We start from the raw sequence: 23,242 nt of genomic DNA on the forward strand, positions 1-23,242 counted from the left end.
GGCACCGCCTCATTGGCGGACCGCGGCCACGCCCCCCCTCATCGGCAGCTCGGCGCTCGAGCGGCGGAAGTGACGGCCAGGCGCGGCAGGCGAGCGCCGAGCGGGGCTGATGCAACCGGGGGAAGGTCGGTGGGGCTGGGCCGGGGGAGCGGGGCGGCCTCGGGGCCGGGCGGGGCCTCGGGGGCTCCCGGGGGGCTGGTGCCGCCGGTAACGCTGTCTCGTTCCCTGCAGACGCCGCTATGGAGGCCGCGCCCGGCCCGCAGGAGAAGTATCACCTCATCACACGGAACCTGCAGGTACCGGCGGGCGGTGGGCGGGCGGGCGGCCGGGGCAGGCCGCGGGGGAGGATCGGGGCCTGGAAGGCCCTGGGTGTAGCGGAGGGGGCCCGGATCAGCTGCAGGAGCCGGAAGGAGCCGCGGGGACACCCTGTGTGCAGGGTGGGCCGGAGCCAGGGCTCAGCTCTCCAGCAGCGCTGCCGGCCTGCCCGCGCCCTGCCCCAGCGCCTTCCCAGGCAGGCTCAGCCGTGCCAGATGTGTGTCTTGGCCCTGCACAGGAGGTGCTGGGGGAGGATAAGCTTATGGCCATCCTGAAGGAGCGAGAGTTGAAGATCTACTGGGGGACCGCCACCACGGGCAAGCCGCATGTGGCCTACTTCGTGCCCATGTCCAAGATCGCAGACTTCCTGAAGGCCGGGTGTGAGGTACGGGGCCAGGCTGGGAGCTCGGACCCTGCGGGACTGTGTTACCATGCTACTGGGCGGTACGTGTATTTCCCCTGACTGCTGCGGCACTGACTGTCCCCCTCCGTGCTAGGTGACGATACTCTTTGCTGATCTCCACGCTTACCTAGACAACATGAAGGCCCCCTGGGAGCTGCTGGAGTTGCGCACCCGCTATTATGAGAACGTGATCAAAGCCATGCTGGAGAGCATTGGGGTGCCCCTGGAAAAGCTGAAGTTTGTCCGAGGCACTGACTACCAGCTCAGCAAGTGAGTCCTGGGGCGCCTGGCCCTCCTGGGCAGGGGAAGGCTGACCTGGGGCTCTGCTCTTCCTGAGCTTGCGAGCTTGCGCTTTTCCTGGGTCTGCTCCCAGGCACTGTCATTCATTCAGGGAAAAAAGTGAAGGTGCCTCCAGGCCTCGGTTTCTCTCGTGGCCAGAGCCAGTTTTTGTGTGAAGCAGCTCTAAAAGATGTCCCCCTCACCAGTGCTAACTGCTGTCCCTTCCCACAGGGAGTACACGCTGGACGTGTACCGCCTCTCCTCTGTGGTGACACAGCACGATGCAAAGAAGGCGGGAGCGGAGGTGGTGAAGCAGGTGGAGCACCCCTTGCTGAGCGGTTTGCTCTACCCAGGCCTGCAGGTGCGTTGAGGCGAGGCAGGTCGGCAGAGCCTCTTGGCCAGGGAGGTGCTGGGCGAAGCCAGGACTGCAGGGGCACATGAGGCTGCATGCCAAGGGCATTATACTCCACCCCAGTATTACAACTGGCAGCAGCACAACACATAACCCAAGCACAGAGCTGCTTTTACAGCAACTCTGGCCAGCTGCAGGACAGCAGGCAGTCTGGAGAGCTCCTGTCCTTCCTAGGGTGGGTGTGCCCTGGCAGAGGCTGGGCACATGCTGGGGGATGGGCAGGATCTCTGAAGACTGAGGACACCCAGAGTGTGAAGTCCTGGGACCAGTCTCAAGGCTATGTGTGTCTCTCCACAGGCCCTGGATGAGGAGTACCTCAAGGTCGATGCACAGTTTGGAGGAGTTGATCAGAGGAAGATATTCACCTTTGCAGAGAAGGTCAGGAACTGGGGTGTTTCTGAGCCCTCTGCAGTGCTGCTGCCTGGGGCAGCAGCTCAAAACACTCACAGATCCACTGGGAAAAGCGTGTCTGTGATTACGGTTGGCACCATTGTGCTCTTCACAGCTCCTGCTGCTGCTCTCATGATCTGCAGGGCTCTAGTGTGCTGCCACGCATCCCTGGCTGTGGCTGTCTGTGCCTTGGGAACTCAACGATAGCTTTCTGGACAATAGTTCCATTACTCTGGGTCCCCAAGTTATCTGGACTCAGGAGCAAACAGGGATTGTGAGTTAAAGCTGATCTTCAGAAGAGGATTGTCCGTGACTTGCCTTCTTGCTTTTTCCCAGTACCTTCCTTCCTTGGGCTATGCCAAGCGTGTCCACTTAATGAACCCAATGGTTCCTGGTCTGACAGGCAGCAAAATGAGCTCATCAGAAGAGGTTGGTCCCTGAATAGTGGCTGTGGTCAGGGGTTCTGGGGGGGGCACAGGTTGATGGCTGGGGGCAGGGAGGCTGCACCCCAAGAGAAGGTGACTTCTCTCTCCACTCACACTGGGGTCTGAGAGCAGCAACTTCAGCATGAGTTGTCTCTTTTGGGCAGGAGGTTGGGTAAAGGGCTGGGGAAATTTCTTCCTGCAGGACTCAAAGATTGATCTTCTGGATCGCAAGGAGGATGTGAAGAAGAAGTTGAAGAAGGCTTTCTGTGAACCAGGGAACGTGGAGAACAACGGTGTCCTCTCCTTCATCAAGCACGTCCTCTTTCCCCTCAAATCAGGTGAGGGGCTCACCTTGCTTGAGCACTGCGTCTGGTTTTTCCTGTGGGTTAGAGGAGGGGACAGGAGCGTGTGTCCCCTGAAGCCAGCTGCCCCTGAGTGCCACCTCCCCAGCCACTGCTGCGGTCCCCCTCGGCTCTTGGGCAAAGTGGGGCGGGTGGTTTTTCTGGCAGAGCAGGGAGTGAGTCTTCACCTAAGTTAGTCTGAGCCTTAAAATCTCTGTGTCACAGAGTTTGTCGTTCTACGAGAGGAAAAATGGGGAGGAAACAAAACCTACACAGCCTATGAGGCCCTGGAGAAAGACTTTGCTGAGCAGGTGAGTGCTGGGAGGGACTGAACCCTCTCCCTGTCCCTGAGGATCCCGAGAGCTCTCTGGCAGGGCGCTGAGTAGCTGTGGGAGATAGAAATCCACACCAGGAAGAGGTGTGGAGCGAGCGTGGCCCAGTGGCTGTAGGGTGACAGGGTGCTCCTAGCCGGGAGAGCCTGAAGGTGAGAGGATGGATGAAGGATGTGGGGGCACCAGCTGTCCTGGTGTGGGACAGGACCACGTCAGCCACATCCTGGAACAGAGCAGCAGTTTAGCTGTTTTCGGCTGTTCCCAGCTGAGGCTGCAAGCAAAAGTGTCCAGAAGAGGGGCTTTGATGTCCGAGGGGGAATTAGGCCAAGGGTTGGGGTTCATCGCCCCACCCTGCGTTGTCTGGCCTCAGATCGGTGAGTCACATTCAGCTGCTCCCCCTGCCCTGGATGTTCCATGCAGGAACCCGTCTGTTTGTCATGATACAGGTCGTCCATCCCGGAGACCTGAAGAACTCGGTGGAAGTGGCCCTGAACAAACTACTTGACCCCATCAGAGAGAAATTCAACAGCCCGGAACTGAAGCAGCTGACCAATGCAGCGTATCCCAACCCATCCAAAGCCAGTAAGGAGGTGCTGGGAGCTGGGGGAAGTGAGGGCCCTGGCCACGCAGGGCTGGGTGGGAGAGTGTCCCTCCAGGGGCTGACGTTAGAGAGAAGTTCTGAAACCTCAGTCTCGAGAGGAGCCCCGGAGAGCATTAGGAAGGGTGAGGAAAGGCCAGTGCCAGGGCTGTTTGCTTGCCCCAGAGAGGACAGACGCCAGCACGCTTCTCTGGTGCTTGAGAGGCCAGCAAAGCAGAGGAGGGACTGTGCTTCCTGATACACAGACAATCATGGAATTTAGCAGGCCCCAGGGCCATCATTTGGGGGTCACTGTGCACTCCCAGGGCTTGGCCAGCTCCCTGGGTTTATGCTGAGTGGTGTGACTGTTCCCTTTGCACTGCAGAGCCTGCAGAGAAGGGCACCAAGAACTCTGAGCCAGAGAACGTGGTCCCATCCCGGCTGGATATCCGTGTCGGCAAAGTGATCAGTGTGGAAAAGGTATGGGCACAACGGGGAGAGGGGGGTAACCTTCCCACATGGTGACGTGGGCACTTTAGGGGCGGGGTGTCTGCACCCTACTTCCCTGCCACCCCAGTCCCCTTCTCTGCTCCTCACCTTGCTTCTGCTTGGCAGCACCCAGATGCCGACAGCCTGTACGTGGAGAAGATCGACGTGGGCGAGCCTGAGCCCCGCACTGTGGTCAGCGGCCTGGTGCAGTTCGTCCCCAAGGAGCAGCTGCAGGACAGGCTGGTGGTGCTGCTTTGCAACCTCAAGCCCCAGAAGATGAGGGGTGTGGAGTCGCAGGGCATGGTGCTGTGCGCCTCCAGGTGAGGGAGGGGGGCGTTGGGGCTGCACCCCTCCACGGGCACGGGCTGGATCCCCCTCTCCTGCCCCAGGGCCCGGCAGTGCTGAGGGGCCAGGTGGGTGCTGCCTTGGGGTGACTCTGCTTCCTCCGCACCCCTCTGCAGCGTGGGGGAGCCGCGGCAGGTGGAGCCCCTGGACCCGCCGGCCGGGTGCTGCGCCGGGGAGCGCGTCTACGTGGAGGGCTATGAGGGCGGGGAGCCCGACGACGAGCTCAAGCCGAAGAAGAAGGTTTTTGAGAAGCTGCAGGTGAGGAGCTGTGCTGAGGGGCTGGGCCACAACTTGAAGTAGCTGGGGCTCCAAGAACGGAGTGGGGCAGTGCTTAGGGCCACATAATGCCCCTGTCCCCACCTCTGGGTGACCCCGAAGTAGCTATTTGTCACTCTGTGCCCCCCTGTTTGTTACTGTTAGCAAAGCCGTGGAGGAGACAAACCTCCCCTGCTCTGCTCTGCTCCCCAGGCCGACTTCCGCGTCTCCGAGGACTGTGTCGCCCAGTGGAAGGAGAGAAACTTCCTGACCAAGCTGGGGAGAGTCTCCTGTAAAAGCCTGAAGGGTGGGAGCATCAGCTAACAAGCACCAGAACCGCTGCTCACGCCTCCTGCCTGGCCCCCTCCACCACCTCCGCCAGGCTCTCCCTCCCGGTCTCTGCCATCTCCTCCCCAGTGCCCCAAGCGGGGCGCTCGGCCCTGCGGGACCTGGGGGCTCTGGGACTGAATTTGCCACCTCCCACCTGGAGAGCTGCCTCCAGCATCCCCGTCACCCTGGGCCTGCCCAGCCAGCGTCCGTGCCTCAGCTGTGGGCCAGCTCCGGGGACTGGCCGTGGCACCACACCTAAGGGACCTGTGTGACTTGTGCCTGTGGCCTTCGGCTCTACACTGGGGCCATCGGCTCGCTCCCAGTTGTGCCACAGACTGCACGCCCTGCCCACTGGTCCTGACTGGGATGGCATGTGTGGGCACGGCAGCGCGAGGGCAGAAAGGGAAGGCTGCTTGCTCAAACCTGTGTTGCTGCTAACAGAGCTGGGGGCAGCTGCCTGGCAGCCAGGCGGGCCCCGTCCCCTGCTCTGCCCGGGCAGCCCCTGCCCCACGCTCCGCTCGCCCACGGCCGCTGCTGGTGCTGCTCTTTGGCCAGGAGCCCAGGCAGCACTTGTAGGTCCGTCCTGAGCCTGTGGCGGGGGGCGTGGGCCTTAAACACTGACTCGGGAACCATCTGTCTGTCGTAAACCCAAATAAAATGTCAAGCTGACTGCACCCGGGTGTGCCTGTCTGTCCGGGGCGAGATGGCTGAGCTGGCAGCCAGCTCTGCTGCTGTTTCAGTGCTGCCTGAGCCCCCTGCCCACCCGGGAGCCGGCCCGCTGGGGGTCTGTGCCTGCCCCACAGCTCGACAGCGCCGGGAAGGGCAGCTGGCACGCGTGGCAAGGCTGTGGCCGTAAGCCAGGAAGCACAGGAGGCAGCAAGCTTCGGTCATCATTTTTACCAGCCAGGTACAGAGCTCTGAGCAGCTACTCAGCGGCAGAGGGTTGGTTGCTTTTGGTTTGGTTTGGTTGGTTTGGTTTTGTGTTTTTTTTTACAATCAAAGAAATCAAAATGACCCCGAGTTTACAGAAACAGAAATCAAGGCTCTACCCCAGGGCCCGAAGACCAGCTCGCGGGGCAGCCAGGCTCCCCCTCCACCCTGTGGCCAGCACGGCTGTGGGCTGGCTATGCCAGGCAGTGGGCTAGTGCCCACAGCCTGCACTGCTGTGAGGAGAGCGGTGCTGGCCGAGAGCCCCTCTTGCCTCTCCATCAAGGGCTGGAGCCCTTGACCAGCGCGTCCGTCCCATCCCGCTGCTCCTGCCCGCATTCCCCTGGGAACTGCTGTGGCTGAAACCTTCCTGTTCGCTTGTCCAAAGTGCTTCAATTCCTCGCGGGCCCGGCTGACCGGGAGCAGAGCGGCTCCAGCTCCAGCATCTTCGGCCCCTGCGCTCCTCTTAGCGTGGCTGCTCGGCTCCGTACGCAAACCAAGCGGCAGCTCAGCAGGGAGGAGGTGCTGGCTCGGCACCAGCCTCGAGTCCAGTAAAAAAAAAAAAAAAAAAAAAAAAGCAAAATAAAGCTGTAGTACTTAGGAAAAGTGAAACCAACACCATTTTTGCATAAATATCATCAAGGCCGTGGAGGCTAAGGCTGTTTGCTTCCTGTATTAAGTTAGTTGCCAGTTCCACACTCGTCTGTTGACCTGCCCAGGTCCCTGAGAGAATTGGATTCCTGTCCGTGGGGGCACCAGTCCTGCAGCTTCGTCCTTCAGGCTGTCTCTCCCCGTCCATCTGCAAGGCACGAGCGAAGAGCCCATCAGGCACCCTGAGCCCCGGCTGCCCCCAGCCCTGCCCCAAGTCTGGTCCCATGGCCAGGCTCTCCCAATTGTCCCAGTGCCACCCCAGCACGGCCTGTGTGCTGGGCTGGGAGCCTGCAGCTCAGGAGCCCGAGCACCTATAGCAGCAGCAGCCCGCAGCGGGGCCGAGTTGGGCCCGCATCCCACGTACCTTGTGCCGGCGGCTCCGTGGTGCTCCTGCCCTCCGCCCCCGAGGCCGCCGTCCCCGCCAGCTCGCTCTTAGTCCTGCTCCCGTCCACCGGCACGGCCTTGGCTTTCCCATCCCGCACGGGGGAGCCCGGTGCCTCCAGCCCCGGTACCTTCGGGCTCAGGGGGGAAGGAGCCGGCCCGGGGCCAAGCGAAGGCTTCTTGGCTACCGGAGGGGGGATCTTGCTGGGTTTTCGGTGGGCTTGCGCCTTGCCGGGGCCCTGCTGGGCAGTAGCCGGGGCTGCCGAACGTTGGCCCGAGAAATTCATCAGCTCGGCCACCAAGTTCTTCTTCAGGTCAGCCTGCGCCTCGGGGGACGAGGCCGTCTCGATCACCAGCTTCTTGGAGCTCTTGGCGAAGATGAAGCTGGCGGTGGAGGCCGGCGACTTGTGCCTGGGGGAGAGCCGGCCGTCCCCGGCGGGCCCCTCGGTGCCAGGCAGTGCTGCTCTGCTGCCCGCCAGCTTCTCCGCAGCCTCACCGGTGGACAAGGCAGCGGCCTTGAGGTGCACGGCGTGGTGGAGCTGGTTGGAAGGCACCGCGTCTTTGGCAGGAGGGGGCTGCCGTGTGGACAGGGACCGGCGGACGGGCTTCTGGGGTGCCGGCCGCTCCTCAGCACCGGCCCCGGCCCCGGCGGGCGGCTCGACGCTCACGGAGCGCAGCCGCACCATCTGCAGCAGTGAGGGCGTGACGATGGGCAGGCTGGCGTCCTCCTTGGGCACGGGGCCGCTCTTGCTCCGCGACACCGGCTCCTTCTTGGCGTCTGCCCGGGGGCCGTTGGCCGCCTTCTTAAGACTGATTTGGGGCGGCAGAGCCGGAGCTGAGGGTGGGGGGAGAGGTGGCGGCGGCGGGGGGGGCACAGCAGCCTCGGGAGGGGGCTTGGTGAGGGAAGGCGGCTGCGGTGCTCCGGCCGGCGGCGGGCCTTGCTGCTGGCTGCGTGAGGAGACGGCGGCTGAGAAGGAGGAAGATGCAGCCCCTGGGCTCGGTGTCGCTTTCTGCTCAGCTGCCGGAGACGGGGTGGCATCGGGCAGGCTCGAGAAATAGGCTTCATCCGGAGGGGGGAAGTCTGCCATGGACAGGTCGTGCTCCTCAGGGGCTGGCGGGGGAGGCGGGGGCCAGGCGGTGTCAGCGGCGGTCTCACTGGCAGCCTGGGGGCTCTCCTCCGCCTTCTTTGCTGGCGGGGGAGGCGGGTGGTAGGCAGGTGGCGGCGATGGTGGTGGTGACTTGCCGTTGGGCTTGGCTGAGGGCTCCGGGCAGACAGTACTGGGTGCTGGTGGGTCTGGTGAGGGGAGGAGGGGGCCGGCGGGGGCCACGGGCTGCTGGAGCTTGGTGGGCGGTGGGGAGAAGGGAGCAGGCACCTTGGGGTGCGGCGGGATGATGAACCGGTCCAAGCGGCACGGCAGTGTCTCGGGGGGAGCCGGGTCCGAGGCTGAGGAGGAGATGGAGGTGAGGGAGGAAGACACGGAGAGCGCAGGCGACTGTAAGGAGCAGACCCGCTCCGGTTTCTGGGGCTGAGCCCTGCCCGGGGACACAGCTGGGGGTCCCAGCCCCTTGGCAGGCAGTGTAGGTGTCCCACTCTGACTGGAGTAGCCGCTGGAAGGGGACATGGTGCGGTCAGACCCATCCGGGCAGCTCCACTTGGGCTGAGCCTGGGGCTCCCTCAGCACCACCGTCACCCCGGGGCTGCCCCGCGAGGCCTCAGGGGAGCTGGTGCCGGCCAGGTTCTCGGAGCGGAGGCTGCTGGTCTCGCTCAGCGATGACGGGGAGAAGACCTCATCCTCAGCCGTGGGGCTGAAGGGCTCTGAGTGTGGGGACCAGGGCGTGCTGCTCTCCCGCTGGGACCGCCGGTCGGGCTTGGGGGGCAGCCCCAGCACCTTGGGCTCCCCCTCAGCCTTCTGGTGCAGCGAGTAGGTCCTGCGAGGGGGGGCCGGGGGCTTCTTCATCTTCCTGAGGGAGACGCTGCGGGTGGAGGAGCGCTCGCTGGCCAGGCTGCCTGTGTCCGAGCCCTCCGCCTGGCTGCTCGTGCTGTAGGCAGGGGACGCCCGGCCGCTGCTGCCCCCCACGGCCAGGAGCCCGGGGACCACTGGCATGGGGCCGGTGGCCGGCTTGGAGCAGGAGCTGGCCAAGCTGGTGGAGCTGTAGACACTGATTTGGTCAGTGTTGGAGCGAGCCGTGGCATCCTCGCTGCGCGGCCCTGCCTCGGGCTGCCGGTGGTCGGAGCCACCCTGGGAGGAGATGGTGGAGCTGTTGGAGACGATGGTCTCCGTGGACTGCGAGTGGCTCCAGTTGTCGCTGGAGGAGGAGGGCTCACGGCTGCGGGTGCTGCGCTCCGAGAAGCGGGCAAGGGAGCGCACCGAGGCCGGGCTGGATGACACCAGGCTGCAGCGGCTCAGTGTCCGCACGCTGCTCCGTGTCAGGGCCACCACGTCCACCATGGGCGGCAGGATGGCGTTGGGGATGATCTTGGACATGTAGGTGCCCTGGGGTGAGATGGACATGACGGGGCTCAGCAGCTCCGGGTGGGTGTTGGTGGTCATGCCCGGCACGGCCAGCGACTTTGGCCTCGCCATGGGTGACAGTTTGGCCGCCGTCTTCCTCCCTAGCAATGTGTCGTCGTAGTAAACGCGGTCAATGTGCTTTTGCAGGGCCGTGTCTGCCTCCTCCAAGGTTCCCAGGCAGACGCGGGCACCCCTGGTGACAGCCAGCGGCTGCAGCTTCCCGTCGATGGTGGGGATGCGGATGGCATCGCCGGAGACCTGCCCACCGTTCAGCAAGGGCTGCGGTGCCTGGCTGCCCCCGCGCCCCGCCTGCCCTCGCCCATCAGCCTCGGGGTGTCCCTTGGCTTCCCGGCTGTTCCTGAGACCTGGGAGCAGGGAGAGATGAACCCGGCGTGATCCCCAGGCAGATGCACCGAGCCAAGGCAAACAGAGCCTGGGCAACGAGATCAGACCCTAAAAATCCCCCCTTGCCCCCAGTGCTTACCCAGCTCCTTCTGGACATGATGGGGGATGCCCAGCACCGTCGTCCTCCTCTCCTTCCTCTTCTTGCCAGCCCTCTCCGAGGATTTGGGAAAGGAGTCATGCGGTCGGAAGGTGGAACCTGCGAGAGGCACGAGTGGGTTCAGCCAGCATGTGGGGGGCCCTGGCCAGGGCATCTCCAGTGCCTCCAGCACCCCCCCACTGCCAGAGACGCTGCAGGACAAGCCGGGCTCTGGCGCTCAGCACAGCCCAGAGAGGCTCCGGCAGCTGCCAAACAGCCGTGCAGCCCCAGCAGGGAGGAGACGGTGTCCATCCATCGGTCGCCCTCGCCCAGTCCCAATGCTCTGACTCAGCCGGAGCTGCTCTCTTCTCCCCAAGGGCCCCAGACCCCTGCACTGGCTCGCGGCCACGCCAACGCAGAGCCCAGCTTTGCTGCCACGCGCTCCAGCCCACCTCGCAGCCCCTCGGCTCACATCCCCCAGCCCCCCGGCTGGGTACCTTTCCGCTGGATCATCTCCGAGCGGATGGAGAGGGCGTCCTCAGAGGTGCTGTCTGTGGCACAGGAGGCCGCCCGGCTCCGGAAGGACACGCTGTCATCCTCCGAGGATGCGCATGACTGTGGGGACACAGAGCGGGCTCAGGTGAACCCCGGGCTGCGGGGACGGAGCTGCCCCGGCCCCCACCAGGCCCCTTCTTCGCCGCAAACTGACTCCGCAGCCCAGCGCTGCCGAGACAAAAGCTTCTCCGAGGGCCAAAGGCTGAGTCAGCCACGCCGGCATCCAGAGTCCTCCCACCAGGAGCGGGGCCGGGATCAGCCCCAGGGACCCCGCGTGGCCTCGCAGCCCCCCAGGGAGCAGGCGAGCCGGGGGCCAGCCCACTGGAGCAGCACCCGAGGGAGCCGCCGGCCTCGCCACCGTGCCAAGCCAGAAATGGCCCCATGGCTGCGCCGAGCCCTGCTGTGCCCCAGAGCTGGGGCTGGAGGGCTGCCATGGCTGGGAGGGGGGCGTGGGGCCGAGGCAGGGCAGCGGGACGAGGACGGGGGTGGGCAGGCAGCCATGTGGCCGTGCCGGGGACCCGTGGCACACACATGCCCCACCGGGTGGCCCAGCCCCATGACGGGCACAGCTTTCCGCAGCCCCCCATCCCTCCAAAGCATCTCTTGGCACAGACGGAGGTTGGGATGAGACACATCAGCGGGAACCACCACCCAGCCCCGCCACTGCGCCACCCTGAGCCGCTGCTCACCCCGGGGTTCCACCCGCCACGGGGCTCCCAGCCCCCCGCTTCCAAGGGGTGAAGGGGGGCAAAGGCCGGCGGGAGGCAGCGGCTTGAGCAAACATGGGCGGTGAGGCAGCGGCAGCGCGGTCAGAGCCCAGGGAAGCGGCAAAGCCCAGCTCGGCCAAGAGAGTGGGAGTTTCTCCTCGTCAGCAGCCAGGGAGGGGCCTGGCCACCAGGCTGGATACGGCCAACGGTCCTTGTCATGCTGTCCCATCACCCCACCTCGCCTGGGGCTGCCTGGTGGGGTGGGATCGAGGGGACACGGGGATGTGGGCACGGTGGGGTTCCCTGGGCAGAGCCCCCCAGGGCAGGGCAGGACAGGACACGCCCGACGCTGAGGATGGGGACAGGGACAGCACCTCGTCACGGGGCCAAAGGGACAACACTGAGGGATGCACAGCCCCTTCCTGCCCCACAACCCCCCCGGCCATGGTCCTGCAGTCTCGGCTGGTCCCCCATCTGCCCCCAGACACCACCCAGGGGGGACAGAGGGGCTGCCCTGTGTCCCCTCACCCCCAGGGCACCCCGAGAGTGCTGTGGGGCAGAGCCGGCTCCTCAGCAGGGCTCACCTGGAGGCTGCTGGTGTCCCCGTGGTCCCAGGCACCTTTGGTCTGCTTCTGCTTCTCTGCGGAGGGAAGGCAGGGGGTAAATCCCCCCGGGGGGGCCGGGGGCGTCCGGCAGTGATCCCGCACGCTCCAGCCACTGCTGCCAGCCCCGGCACTGGACTCCGGTCAGCCCCATCGCGCCGCCCACATAGCCCAGCCAGCCAGGAGCTGGGGCCGGCCAGCTGTGCCCTTCACCGTGTCCCCGAGCCACCCCAGGGTTGGGGACACCTACCCTGGTGCTGCAGGGACTTCAGTCCCTGCTGAGCCTGGTTGTGCAGCTCCTCCAGGTGCGGGGGCCGCGTGCTGGGGAAGAAGACGTTGTCGGGGCATGGCTCACCGGCGGTGTACTGCACGCTCAGCCGCTTCTCCGTCTCGCCCTTGGCAGCGCCTGTGGAGATAGAGGGGTCAGCTCGGCTGGGGGGACCCAGCCACACTCCCACCGATGCGCTCCCACCCACAGGATGCCACCCCAGCGAGCCGGGTGATGACAGCCAGCCTAGGATGATGTTATCCCGGTCATCTCCAAACTGGATGCTGGAAATGCTGTGCAAGAAATCGCCTCCCGTGGCTCTGCCCGGCCTGTCGATATGTCGGAGTCGGGCTGTCTCCACCGTGGAGCCGCGGGGTTTTCTCCCCGCCGGCCGGAGCGGAGCTGGGACACGGCACCTTCGTTAGGAGCAAGTGAGGCAGCAAGTTGTGTGGGGCTGCGGGCGGCTGAAGGGGCGGCACGGGGGGATTAAACGGGGATAAAAAGACGATGACTTTCCCTTTGGAGGGTTGCATCATCCCAGGCCTTGCACAGCACCCCAAGAGCAGGGACTCACCCCGTGCCCAGGCAGGCTGGGAACTGCACAGACAAGGGAAATTGAGGCACAGCCTGGTGCAGCGACTGCAGAGGACCCAAATCCTTGCTCTGAGCCCCCCAGTGCCGGAGACCCCATATGCCGTGCTAGGGCCAACACGGGGGGCCCTCCACACCCTGCCTTGCAGCCCCCTCCCTGCAAACCACCGTCGGCACCCTGGGGTGCCCACGAGCAGCTCCGGGTGCTTGCGGGGGGCTGCACCTGGCACCACCCAGCCAGGCACCACCGGCACAGCCCTGCCTGCTCCTGCCCGCGCGCCGTGCCTGCCACCAAGCCTCGAATCCCTCCTGCCCTCAAAAAACAACCAATTTCAGGCTGAGGAAGGGAAGGGTGAGCACGGGAGACCAGCGAGGCTGGCGGCAGCACCCTGGGGACATGGGCACCTGGTGCTGGGCATCGCCGGCCCCACACAGCCATCCCCTGTCCCCTGTCCCCCCTGTCCCCTCCTGGCCAGCCCAGGCAGGCGGCGAGGCGGTCGCGCTCGGCTCCGGCGCACAAAGGAGCAGGCCATGAACAATGGAGCCGGCCCGCCCTGCCGCGCCATGCCACCATGCCGGCCTCTGCCTCCGCAGCACCAGCGCGGGCACCAGTGGCTCCGCCAGGCCGGGAGAGCAGGTGGCAGCGCAGGGGACCCCTGTGCTGCTGCAGGGTCCCTACAAGGGACACAAATCACCCCCAGCCCCCCCCCAGCCTCAACACGTTCCCCTTCCCCCAAGCCCTTTCTTCCCCCCATTTTGGCAGCCCCTCGCCCGACACCCCCCGGCACGCTCGCGGCTGCCTTCCGCCGAAAGGAGCGCAGTGATTTATTCCATTAACTTCCCAGCGGACAAGGCCAGGGCTGGGGTGACCTTCCCTGCTCTCCCCCGTGATGGCAGCCCCCCCCCCGCCCGCTGCGGGTGGGCTAGCAGCCGGTGCTGGGCAGGCGGGGGTCCCGGCAGGCAGGGGTTGTGTAAGGACAAGGCGCTGCTCCCTCCCTCCCGCTCACTCACCCTTCTTCTTGAAGAAAGCCAGAAGCGAGGAGAGGTTCCTGCCCATGAAAACCACCATGGTAGCCGGGAAGAGGGTCTGGGGGCGCCGCCGCCCCCCACAAAGCCTCTGCCTATTGTGCCGGGGTGGTTCTCGCCCAGCCGTGTGCCAGCGAGGCGGATGCCGGCGGCCCCCAGCTCCCTCCCTCCGTCCTCATCCGCACGGCGGGAGGATGCTCAGCCGGCGGGAGGATGCTCAGCCGGGCGAAGAGGCTCTGGCGCAGCTGCCGGCCGGTGTGCGGGGACAAGCCCGACCCCGGGGACGGCTGCGCGGTGGCAGGGGGGGACAGCCCCAGCTGCGCCCACCGCGCTCCTCCGGCACGGGAGAAGGCGAGTGGGGGCCCCTCCTCTGGCCTCCCCGCTGACCCCCGGCCCTCCCGCCTCCTTCCACACACAGCACGGCCCACCGGCATCCGTTCTGCCAGGCTCGGGGCCAGCATTTCCCCAGTCCCCCCTTATCTGCACGCCTGGGACCCTCCCCAGACCCTCCTCGCTCGCTCGCTCCCCACTGTGCACACCATCCCTGTAAACCAGTTGCTTGCTTCCACACCAGTACAGCCAACTGGGAGGGGCTGGGAGGCTCTTCCACCAGTGAGCACCAGCCCTTTTGATACACCACAGCCAAGGGTGCCAGCATTCCACCATCCCCAGTGCCCCCCAGGAGCGGGTGCTCACCACAGCCCCCCCCAGCCCTGCCAGGGAGAGCAGGGGGACACGAGCCAAGGGCGTTTGTCCTCGGGGACAGGGCATCCAGCACACGGTCACGAGAGCTGGCGGCACTGGGGGAGAACGAGATCTCCAACCAGTCTAACCAGTAGCTCCAGCTGCTGGCACAAGGGCAGGTGAAGGCAGGGGCAGAAACGCTGGGCGGTCAGGCACTGGCACAGACCGTGGCACTGACGGGCGCCCGTCCTCGCCACACAAGGCGCTGCGTGGTGGGTGCTGGGGAGCCCCGTGCCACTGGCAGGCAGCGGGGCAATGTGCCCTGTCCATCACCCCTGGGTGCCCAGCACCTCAGGAAATTCCTGAATACCCATCAACAGGTATTTCACCCCAAAAGGTGAAGAGCTCCCAGTATTTACCCAGCGGGCAGGGCCACCCTAGTGCCAGCTGGCAGCTGACATGTCAAACCCTCCTTCCCTGCCCCCCCCCGTGGGTATTGCAGCAGCACAGGGGGCTGCAGATGGAGCAGCATTACCCAACGCAGAGAGTGAGGGTCCCACCAGACCCCGGGCACTGAATGCGCAGCCCAAGGGACAGTTCGACCTTGGAAGGGCACCTCCGCGGCCCCAGCCGGGCAGCTCCAGGCTCAGCGAGGATTTCTTCCCCTGCACCTCCTCTGTGTCCCTAACAGCAAATACAAGCAGCGCCCTGCAGCCCCTTGCTACACAGAACCCAGCACCCTGCCTCCAGCACGGGCAGGATCAGTCCCGCTGCCCATGCGCTCAGCCAGAAGGTGCCGGCGGCTGCAGGCAGACGCTCCCCGGCTCTTTTCACAGCGCAAGTAGAAAAGGGACATAATTAAAGGGCTGAGGATGCACAAAGTGGGCAGCCACGTGCCGCACTGAACGCTGCCCTCTCCTCTCCGGGCAGCCCATCACGAGCCCCAACCAAGGCCACGGCTGACGGTGGGCAAACAGCCACGAGTGACACCGCTCCTGGCTCTGCAGGGAAGGATCCAGCCCCCCAGCACGGTGTGTCCAGCTCTGCTGGCACAGATGGGGCTGCACCTGGGACCCCCCCGCACAGCACTGGGAGCTCTGCGAGCCCCCACGGGTAAAGGGGGACAGTCCCCCCCAGTGCTGCCCATCCAGGGCCCAGGTGGAGCTGAGCTTCACCCCACAGGTCTGATGGCAGCACAGGTGGAAGCTGCTGCCTGGGGCTGTGATGACATTCCCAGATGCCAGCAGACAGCCTGTCCCTGTTCCTCCTCCTTGTTCATACTCATCGCCTGTGAGGACCCAAAGGGCCTCGAGCGCATCCCTTGCTGACAGAGACACGCGTCCCTCTCCTGAGTGTGACACCTCCGCGGCTCAGGGCAGGAGGATCTCACCATCGCCGGCTGCCATCACCCAAAGGATAATCCGGGCAGGGCATGGTGGCCATGGGCCAGCTGGGGCAGGAACGCCGCCTGGCCACGGAGGAGCTGAGGGCTGACGCTGGGGAGCGTGGTGGCATGCGAAGAGCAGCCTCCGCTTCTCCTCCTGCTCCCTGCAGCCTTCGCCACCGCATCCTCCTCGCCCAGACAGCCTCGCCCCGGCGCTGTCAATGCCTGGTGAAACCTACTGGGAAGGGGACGGGAAAAGGGAGGGGAAAACCAGGAGGGAGAGAGGCCTGACTCTGCGGCAGAGGCTGCAGATCTTGGTGGGCTGAGGAAGCCGCCGCAGCTGCAGCCAGTGCGGGTAGCAACATGCCCGGTCAGAGCTGGCGCCCCGTCCTTCGTGCATTCTTTGCGATGCGCCCTGGATTGCCCCGTCCCCTCCAGGCTCGGCGGTGCTGGTCTGACACACGTGTCTCATCCGCACGTGGCAGTGGGATCCTCCCGGAGAAGGAGCCGACAGCCTCTCAGGGCTGGCTACTCTCTTCAGGATGGTCTCCCAGCCTCAGAGCCGGGATCTGCTGCTACCAGTACCGGGGATGGTCCAGAGGGAGCAAAGCATCCCCAGAGCAAGGCAAAATGATAGGAAGGGGGTGGGAACCCCAAGGACCCTGCCCTCAACTCTGCCTGCTCTGCTCTGTGTGGGCAGAGAGGGGCTGGAGGGCACGGGGTGGGAATGGGAAGGGGTGGGAATGCGAAGGGGTGGGAATGGGAAGGGCCGGGACCCCAAAGGAACACAGCCGGGGCCGTACAGCCCAGCCCAGCCATGCTGGAAGCGGGATACGGCGCCAGCCCAGCTCCCTCCTGGAGCTGGCTTACCACGCCGCTGCTCTTCACCCGGGGGGAGCCGGAGGAGAAATCCCTGGCTCCTGTCCCCCTCCTCGCCAGGCCTGAGCCTCCTGCAAGCAGCAGGTTTGGCCAGACTCCGCTGCAAACATCCATCCCTGCCTGCACGGCACTGCCTCGACTTGCCTTCGCCCTGCACAGCGGCGGGTCCTGCGGCAGGAGGCAGGGAACAGGCAGCGGCAGGAGGCAGGGAACAGGCAGCGCAGCTCCCTGCCCGCCCCTTCCACCACCACTGACTCACCGGAGAAAAATGGGGAGGAGGGGGGAGCTGGCAGGCGGGGCAGGCAGGGGCTGCAAGGTCCCCAGGGGAGGAAAGGGAGGAGAACCTGCCTGCGTGTGTCCTCCTGCTCAGCGGGATGGAGACCTTGCCTCCCTTCTCCCGGCAGCCAGGGCGGTGCAGACAGAGGCAAGAAGACCCCCAGCCCCGTGGGGGTGATGCTTTCCCATGACTTGGGGGCTCCTTCCCACCACACTGCTCCCAGGCAATGCCCAGCACCACCCGGCACGCGCCCAGGCTCGGGGACTAAAGCAGAGCTGGCTGCAGATGCCAGAAGGGTGAGATAATGCCCATGGGGGGCACCATGAACCCCAACCCCGAGACCCCCACGCAGCAGCCAGCACACGGACCTCGCCACGGCTACCAAGGCCCCCGTCGTTGCTCCAGCCCCGCTGCTCCCTCCAAACCAGCCCCTCCCAGGCAGCATGGCCACTTGGTTCCCAGCCGGTGGGATGGTGCAGGCAGCCCTGCCAGCATCTCTCCGTCGGGAGTGACGCCGCCTCTTTACGAGCCCGAGCGTGTCCACCTTTCCCCTGGGCCCATCACCTCCACTCGGGCAGCTCCTGGGTGGGACCTGGCACCCGCTGGTGCCACCCTGCCCTGCCGCTGCGCCCCAGCCTTCAGCTGGTGAGGGAGCCTGGGGGCCGCCCTCGCTCCCCAAGCCCTTGTTGTTCCTGCACAGGATCCATGCCCTGGGACACGCCGCAGGATCGTGCTCTCCCCAGGCGGGATAAGAACACAATAATATTTACAGTGGCTCTGGGCAGCCCCCACTGCCAGCCCAGGGGCTGCAGCCTGACTTGGGGGCTGCTGCTCCAGCCAGAAAAACATCTCCATAAAGCAAATAAACACAACCCGCTCTGTGCTGCTGGCTCGCCTCTCAAAACACGGTCCCACGCAGAGGCAGAAATAAAATTAATTTCAAATGGGAAAACAAACTTGGATCGTTTTTCTTCCTCTAAGTCACAGTGCAGAAAACCACCCTGCATCAGCCCGGCCAGCCAACGGGCCATGGCAAAGGAGCCAGCGCAGGATGAAACCCCGCTCGGAGCCGGCACCGGCCAGCACCCCGGCCACGGCTGCCGTCATGGCAGGGGTGACGGTGCTGCGCCACAGCCAAGTCACCCTGACCCCACCGCCACCCCACACAGGCCACACAGGCAGCCCGTGCGGTGACACGCGGTGTCTCCTGTCCCATCTGTTATCAGACCCCGGGCAAGGGTCCGGCAGCAGCCCACGGCGGGAGTCCCAGCACCGCAGGGACGGCAGGACCACCGCCATGCCCAGCTGTGCCTCACTCCCATCCCCATCCCCTGCTGCAGCCGTCGTCGAGCCTCTGTCCCACCACCCACCACCGCATCCCAACCCCGTGCTCGTCCCCTCCCTGGAGAAGCCACCAAACTGGTTTGAAGGTAAATAACAGCCTTCCCCGGCCAGGAGCCGGATCCGGGCGGGAGCGGCCCAGGTGGGGAGCGCAGGGCAGGAGAGGCAGGTAGGCAAAGCCCCAAAGCCACGCAGGGCTGCGGAGGCCACAGCAGCGGCAGACGGGGACAGGCCACCGGCACCTCCTCCCTCCAAAGTCCACGGCTTTACTACAGTCCTGCTACACCTTCCCCCGGTGTCCTGTCCCTCGCACGCACACCGCCGCAGCGCCTGCGCGGTTCCCTGCCACGGTGCTGGGAGCTGGCTGCATCCCCACGGCGCGTGCCGTCATGCCCGGCGTGTTTGCCGGGTACCAAGGGTGTTCTGTACATGGCAGGCGTGCCTGTCACAGCAGGTACTTGGCTCCACGCAGGAGCAAACCCAGGAGATGGATTAGGGACAAGACCTTGCAGGTTTTGCCGCGCACGGATCCACCATCCTGCCAGCAGAATCCAACCCCACTCCTGCCCGTGGGTGTCTCGCTCGGCAGCACTGGCAGGAGGCGGCGAGGAAGCGACGGCCACGGCGATGGGGGATCCCGGGAGGAGATGGGAGAGGAGCTGTCAGATGGGGCAGGGGCTGCCACCAAAATGGGGTGGGGGGATAAACCGGCAGCAGGACGGCAGGACCCATCCCTGCCTCTCGGTGACGGGGCGCCTGCCAAGCGGGCACGGCACGGCATGTTGGAGCCAAGCGCTGGAGGCAGCTGCCTGCCCGGGACACCCGCAGATCACCTCCTCCCCTGCTCCAGGAGCAGGAGGGGGCACCGGGAAGGGCTCAGCCCTCTCAGCCGGCAGCAGGATGCGGCCAGGCGAGTCTGGCAGTGCCGGTGCCTGGAGAAAGCGCCTGTGTAAACCTTGGTGCATCCCCCGCCGGGGCAGGCCCTTATCTGCTCCAGCAGCTGTTTGCAGAGCCAGCGCAGCGTGGCTCTGGCACAGAGAGGAGCTGCGAAGGAGAAAGATGCCCAGAGCTGCTCAGCCCACCCCGGAGCTGCACGGCAAGAGAGCCAAGGGGCTCCACCACCGGCCCTCCGGCTAGGGCAGGTGCCTGCTGCTACGGAGCCTCCCAACCACGGATCACCCCTGTGCCCCAAAACCTGCCTCCCACCCCCACCGACAGGGACACAGATGCCGGGGGACCCAGGAAGCCCCAAACCTGCCTCCCACCCCCACCAACAGGGACACGGATGCCAGGGGACCCAGGAAGCCCCAAACCTGCCTCCCACCCCCCTTGTGCCCACCGACAGGGACACAGATGCCGGGGGACCCAGGAAGCCCCAAACCTGCCTCCCACCCACGCCGGCACCCACCGATGGGGACACGGGTGCCAGGGGACCCACGGCAGCTGCAGCCGCATCCCCACTGACTCTGCGGGGCGCAGCCTGGCTGTCTGCCACGTTCCTCCATCCTGACTCAGCAGGGCCCGGCAGGGCTGTCCCGATAAGAAGGCGATAAGATGCTTCAGTCTCCCTGGTGCTCAAGGACCTTCTCCAGCAGCTCCCGCCACAGACAGCCTGGGGAGGGGATGCACCCCAGAGCCAGCCAGGCCCCGCTCCGGCACAAGGACGGGGATGCGGGGTTGGCACTGGTGGAGCGCAGCAGAGAGCAAGGTGGCTGCAGCAGGGAGAGCGATGCCGGCAGCCCTCTGCCTGGCCAGCCCTGTCCCTGGGGACCACAGCTCCGGCCCTTCAGGATCAAAAGGCGGGTGCCCACGTCGCCCCACACATGGCAGAAGCACAAAGGCAGCTGCCGATGCCTGCCCGGGCCTGACCCGCCAGCAGCGGGCACGGCAGGGCCAATGGGGGTGGAGAGATGGCAACTGGGGGACACTGGTCCAGCTGCCCACCATATGCAATTAGCCTCTGACCCAACATCCAGAAGCACCCAGGGTCTGGGTGAGGGGCAAGGGCAAGACGCGAGCAACCAGGGCCCTATCTGACAACGGGTGCTGGTGCACCCAGCCCCCAGCCGGTGATCCCAGCTTCATCCTGGTGATCCCGGCTGCGCCCTCCGAAATGCTGAAGTGACACAATGCAAATTCTTTCACTTTGTGGCCACTGCACCGTTGCCATGGAGCCGCCACAGAGAACAAACACAACTTGCCCCATGTTTTCTCAGCACCTTCCACCCCACAGCCTTCGTTCGGCCTCAGCGCCGGCCCTTGCCTTGCAGGATCTGTCCCACACAGTCCCACATCGCACCCATTCCAAGGCATCCGAAACGGAGCAGGGCTTCACCTGACACGCATCCCACGGCAGCCCCGTGGTCCTGGTTCAGGGACTGGCAAGGGGCACCCAAGCCTGGCGGGGGGATGGAGAGGAGATGGAGGTCTGGATAGGGGCGGCACAAGGAAAAGGCGAGGACCACACCAAGGATGCCGACATGAGCCCCCAAACCACCTCTCCCAAGGAGGCAGCTCACCCCATCACCAGCACCGCGGTGGCTCAGGGCAGAGGCCGAGGGACAGTGTCCAGCAGAGCCGAAGAGCCGGAGCCCAGCCACAACACAGCGTGGCCAGTGGCACCAAGCCCTGGCTGCACGGAGACCGCGACGAGAGGACGACTTTGGCGGAGCCAAGACCACAGCCAGCCAGCGAGGAGAGGTGGACGGCACAGAGCCTGTGGCGAAGGGGACGCTGTCCCTGCACAGCCAAGGGCAGTTGATGTAACTGCTCCTGCCTCAGTTTCCCCAGGCGCCGAGCGCATGCTGCCAGCCGGGGCATTTCGGCACCATCCCCCTCTGTGCCTGCGGGGTTCTCCCCATCCTGGCCCCTGCCTCGCTGTCACTTGCCATGGCCACTCCTCAGGCCTGCGAGGGGTTGCCCCCAGACCCTGTTTACCCTACAGACAGCTCGGGGAAAACAGGGCAGCCAAGGGCAGGAGGGACAGCGGGGCTGGGGATCCCACAGGGCTGGCAGGAGAAAACCGCCTGGTTATCACCCCGTCGGTCCCACTAACCCCACTCTACTGATCCCAGTCCCCTGCCCACATGCCCATCAAGTCCCCTCCTCAACTCATGGCCAGGTGGGGACGTGGGGACGGTTTAGCGACATCACAGGGTAATCAGCAACCCCGGGACGGGGACGATGTTACTGCGAGAGACCTTCCCCGCTCGCATCGCTCCGCTCTGACGCAGGAACCGTGGAGGGAGCTCACCAGGACTGGGCACCCAGTGGGGCTGACTGTTCCATATGTGGGTCCAGGCAGGCACGGGACCCTTTCCCTGGCTCCTCTTCCTTGCAGAAGGGGGCTCCCCCTGCTCCATGCCTCCTCCTGGGCTTTTCAGCTGCGCCCACGGAGCCAGAGCGTAAAGAAGCAGAGTGACGGGTGCCAGGGCGGCCAGACACGCACAGGGTGAGGTGGGAAAGCTGGCAGGATGGATGCGGGGGGAGAAGCCCGGTGCTCTCTGCAAACACTGCCGGATCCGCCGCTCCCTGGGGCACAGCGGGGGAAACTGAGGCACGGGACGGGAACTGAGCCCGGGGAGGAAGGCAGCGCCAGCAGCCCTGGGTCCCTGCTCTAACCGCTGGGACGCTGCTTAGAAAAACAAATTGTTAACTAATTCGGCACATGATCTCTGTCCTGATAGCGCAGGCGAGCTGACGGCTGTCGGCTGTCCCCGGCATGTCGGCGCAGCCCCTGTGCGCAGCCACAGGTTCTTCCCCAGCTCCAGCACCCGGGGTCAAGGGGCCTGATCCTGCCCACCCCCAGCATATGGAGGGCAGGTGGAGCAAAACCTGCGGCCGCAGAGCCTCGGCTCCTGCCCAGCCCCACGCTGGGTGGAGAGAGCGGAGGCGGCAAACTTTCCCAGCCGGACCGAGCCGGGACCCCTCGGCAGCCCCTTCCCCGGCAGCCCCATGGCTCCTACCTGCCCTGGGCTTCCCGGCGCGGCCAAAGGGCCAGGGGGAGCCGGCCTTGACGCCTGCCGCGCTCCTCTTGCGGTGCACGTTGCCCATCAGCCGCTCTCGCCCTCCACCACGGCCGGGTGGAGGAGGCCGGGACGCTACATGGCGGAGCCGAGCTTGGCTCCGGCGTGGCCAGGGCTGCCGCAGGGAGACGACGGCTCTCAGCTGCCGGCCCCCATCCCTCCAGCTCCGGCTCCGGCGGAGCTCAGCTCTCGCAGGCGGCTGTGCCGGAGCCAATGGTACAGGCAGAGAGGAGGGGCCTGCCGGGATCCCACAGCACCCTCCCAGCACCATCGCTCAGCAGGGACGCATGGGTGCCACAGCCAAGCCGAGGGGTCCAAGGGAGACCCCCGCTCCCCAGACGTCCCCGGACGTCGGGAAAGCCGAGCACGGCGCTTGCCGCCAGCCCCGCACCCACCTCCCCGGTGTTTGCCACGCTTGGCTGAGCTGCCACCATTTCTGCTTATCCTTGAGCATGGCTCCGACAGCCAAGGCTACAACCCCCTTCCCGGGTCGTGGGGGTGCCAGCCCCATGGGGACGCCCCAGCCGAGCCCGGCACTGTGCAGCCAAGGCTCCAACAGAACTTCCAAGGCTGGAGCACAGCGCCCCAGGACACGGGCTGGGTCCAAGCTCAGGGCGAGCACCCACATGCCCGTCGGTGGATGTTAACCCCCTGCCACCCTCTCCACAGTCACTCCTGTCTCTGGAGCAAGGCATGCCACCAGGACATCCACGTTCATGTCGGCACACGCCGCCGGCACCTCCTGGCCATGCCACCCCTGGGTGCACCCCGGCTTCTCCCCGCTCCAGACCCTGCCCAGGGTTTTGCTCCGACAGCTGCCCACGCTGCACGGACAAGCCCTGCCACTGCCTGTTCAGAAACACGCACACCAGCTTCCCCAGCTCAGCTCTCCCTCCTGATTTTTAATTAGAACATTAAATGCTGCGAGGGCAGAGAGGGGTCAGCTGGCCAGGGGGTGGGCAATTCCTGCTGGCAATGTTTATGTTCTTTAGGTGATTCATCAAAGACTGGGATAAATAGGAAGGAAGGCTTTGTGGGAAAGGCGCAAAACCGGGGA

The 23,242-nt window shown here is 65.5% G+C and overlaps 2 protein-coding genes across 3 annotated transcripts; one reads left to right on the forward strand and one right to left on the reverse strand.

The window, feature by feature from the left end:
* The first annotated feature begins 16 nt into the window (after positions 1–16).
* On the forward strand, positions 17–5,562 carry YARS1 (tyrosyl-tRNA synthetase 1). Its single transcript, XM_055704601.1, has 14 exons — positions 17–125; positions 232–296; positions 554–700; positions 813–988; positions 1,229–1,358; positions 1,707–1,787; positions 2,136–2,228; positions 2,427–2,562; positions 2,791–2,876; positions 3,344–3,479; positions 3,860–3,954; positions 4,090–4,283; positions 4,425–4,566; positions 4,777–5,562. Exons 1-14 carry the CDS (start codon positions 110–112, stop codon positions 4,885–4,887), a joined length of 1,608 nt encoding a protein of 535 aa, XP_055560576.1. The 5' UTR covers positions 17–109; the 3' UTR covers positions 4,888–5,562.
* Positions 5,563–5,775: 213 nt separating this feature from the next.
* Positions 5,776–22,354, reverse strand: KIAA1522 (KIAA1522 ortholog). 2 transcript variants are annotated; one of them, XM_055704600.1, is made up of 7 exons: positions 22,126–22,354; positions 11,961–12,116; positions 11,693–11,748; positions 10,344–10,461; positions 9,850–9,966; positions 6,836–9,730; positions 5,776–6,619 (listed from the first exon to the last, which is right to left on the reverse strand). In XM_055704600.1, exons 1-7 carry the CDS (start codon positions 22,211–22,213, stop codon positions 6,597–6,599), a joined length of 3,453 nt encoding a protein of 1,150 aa, XP_055560575.1. In that variant the 5' UTR covers positions 22,214–22,354; the 3' UTR covers positions 5,776–6,596. The 2 variants fall into 2 exon arrangements, with proteins under 2 accessions (XP_055560575.1, XP_027664553.2); XM_027808752.2 differs by lacking the exon at positions 22,126–22,354 and adding an exon at positions 13,581–14,507.
* Positions 22,355–23,242: the final 888 nt, after the last annotated feature.

This window comes from Falco cherrug, chromosome 3, assembly GCF_023634085.1.
Source record: "Falco cherrug isolate bFalChe1 chromosome 3, bFalChe1.pri, whole genome shotgun sequence".
In the NCBI taxonomy this organism is placed as follows: Eukaryota; Metazoa; Chordata; class Aves; order Falconiformes; family Falconidae; genus Falco; species Falco cherrug.

What these genes read in the sequence shown, in the direction of transcription:
- KIAA1522 (XM_055704600.1), bottom strand. Translation starts at nt 22,213, where the DNA reads ATGGGCAACGTGCACCGCAAGAGGAGCGCGGCAGGCGTCAAGGCCGGC. An exon ending in GAAGTCCCTGCAGCACCAGG is followed by an intron (nt 11,749 to 11,960) that starts GTAGGTGTCCCC and finishes TTCCCTCCGCAG; the next exon opens with AGAAGCAGAAGCAGACCAAA. An exon ending in TCATGTCCAGAAGGAGCTGG is followed by an intron (nt 9,731 to 9,849) that starts GTAAGCACTGGG and finishes CCCTGCTCCCAG; the next exon opens with GTCTCAGGAACAGCCGGGAA.
- YARS1 (XM_055704601.1), top strand. An exon ending in AGAAAGACTTTGCTGAGCAG is followed by an intron (nt 2,877 to 3,343) that starts GTGAGTGCTGGG and finishes GTCATGATACAG; the next exon opens with GTCGTCCATCCCGGAGACCT. An exon ending in AGGTTTTTGAGAAGCTGCAG is followed by an intron (nt 4,567 to 4,776) that starts GTGAGGAGCTGT and finishes TCTGCTCCCCAG; the next exon opens with GCCGACTTCCGCGTCTCCGA.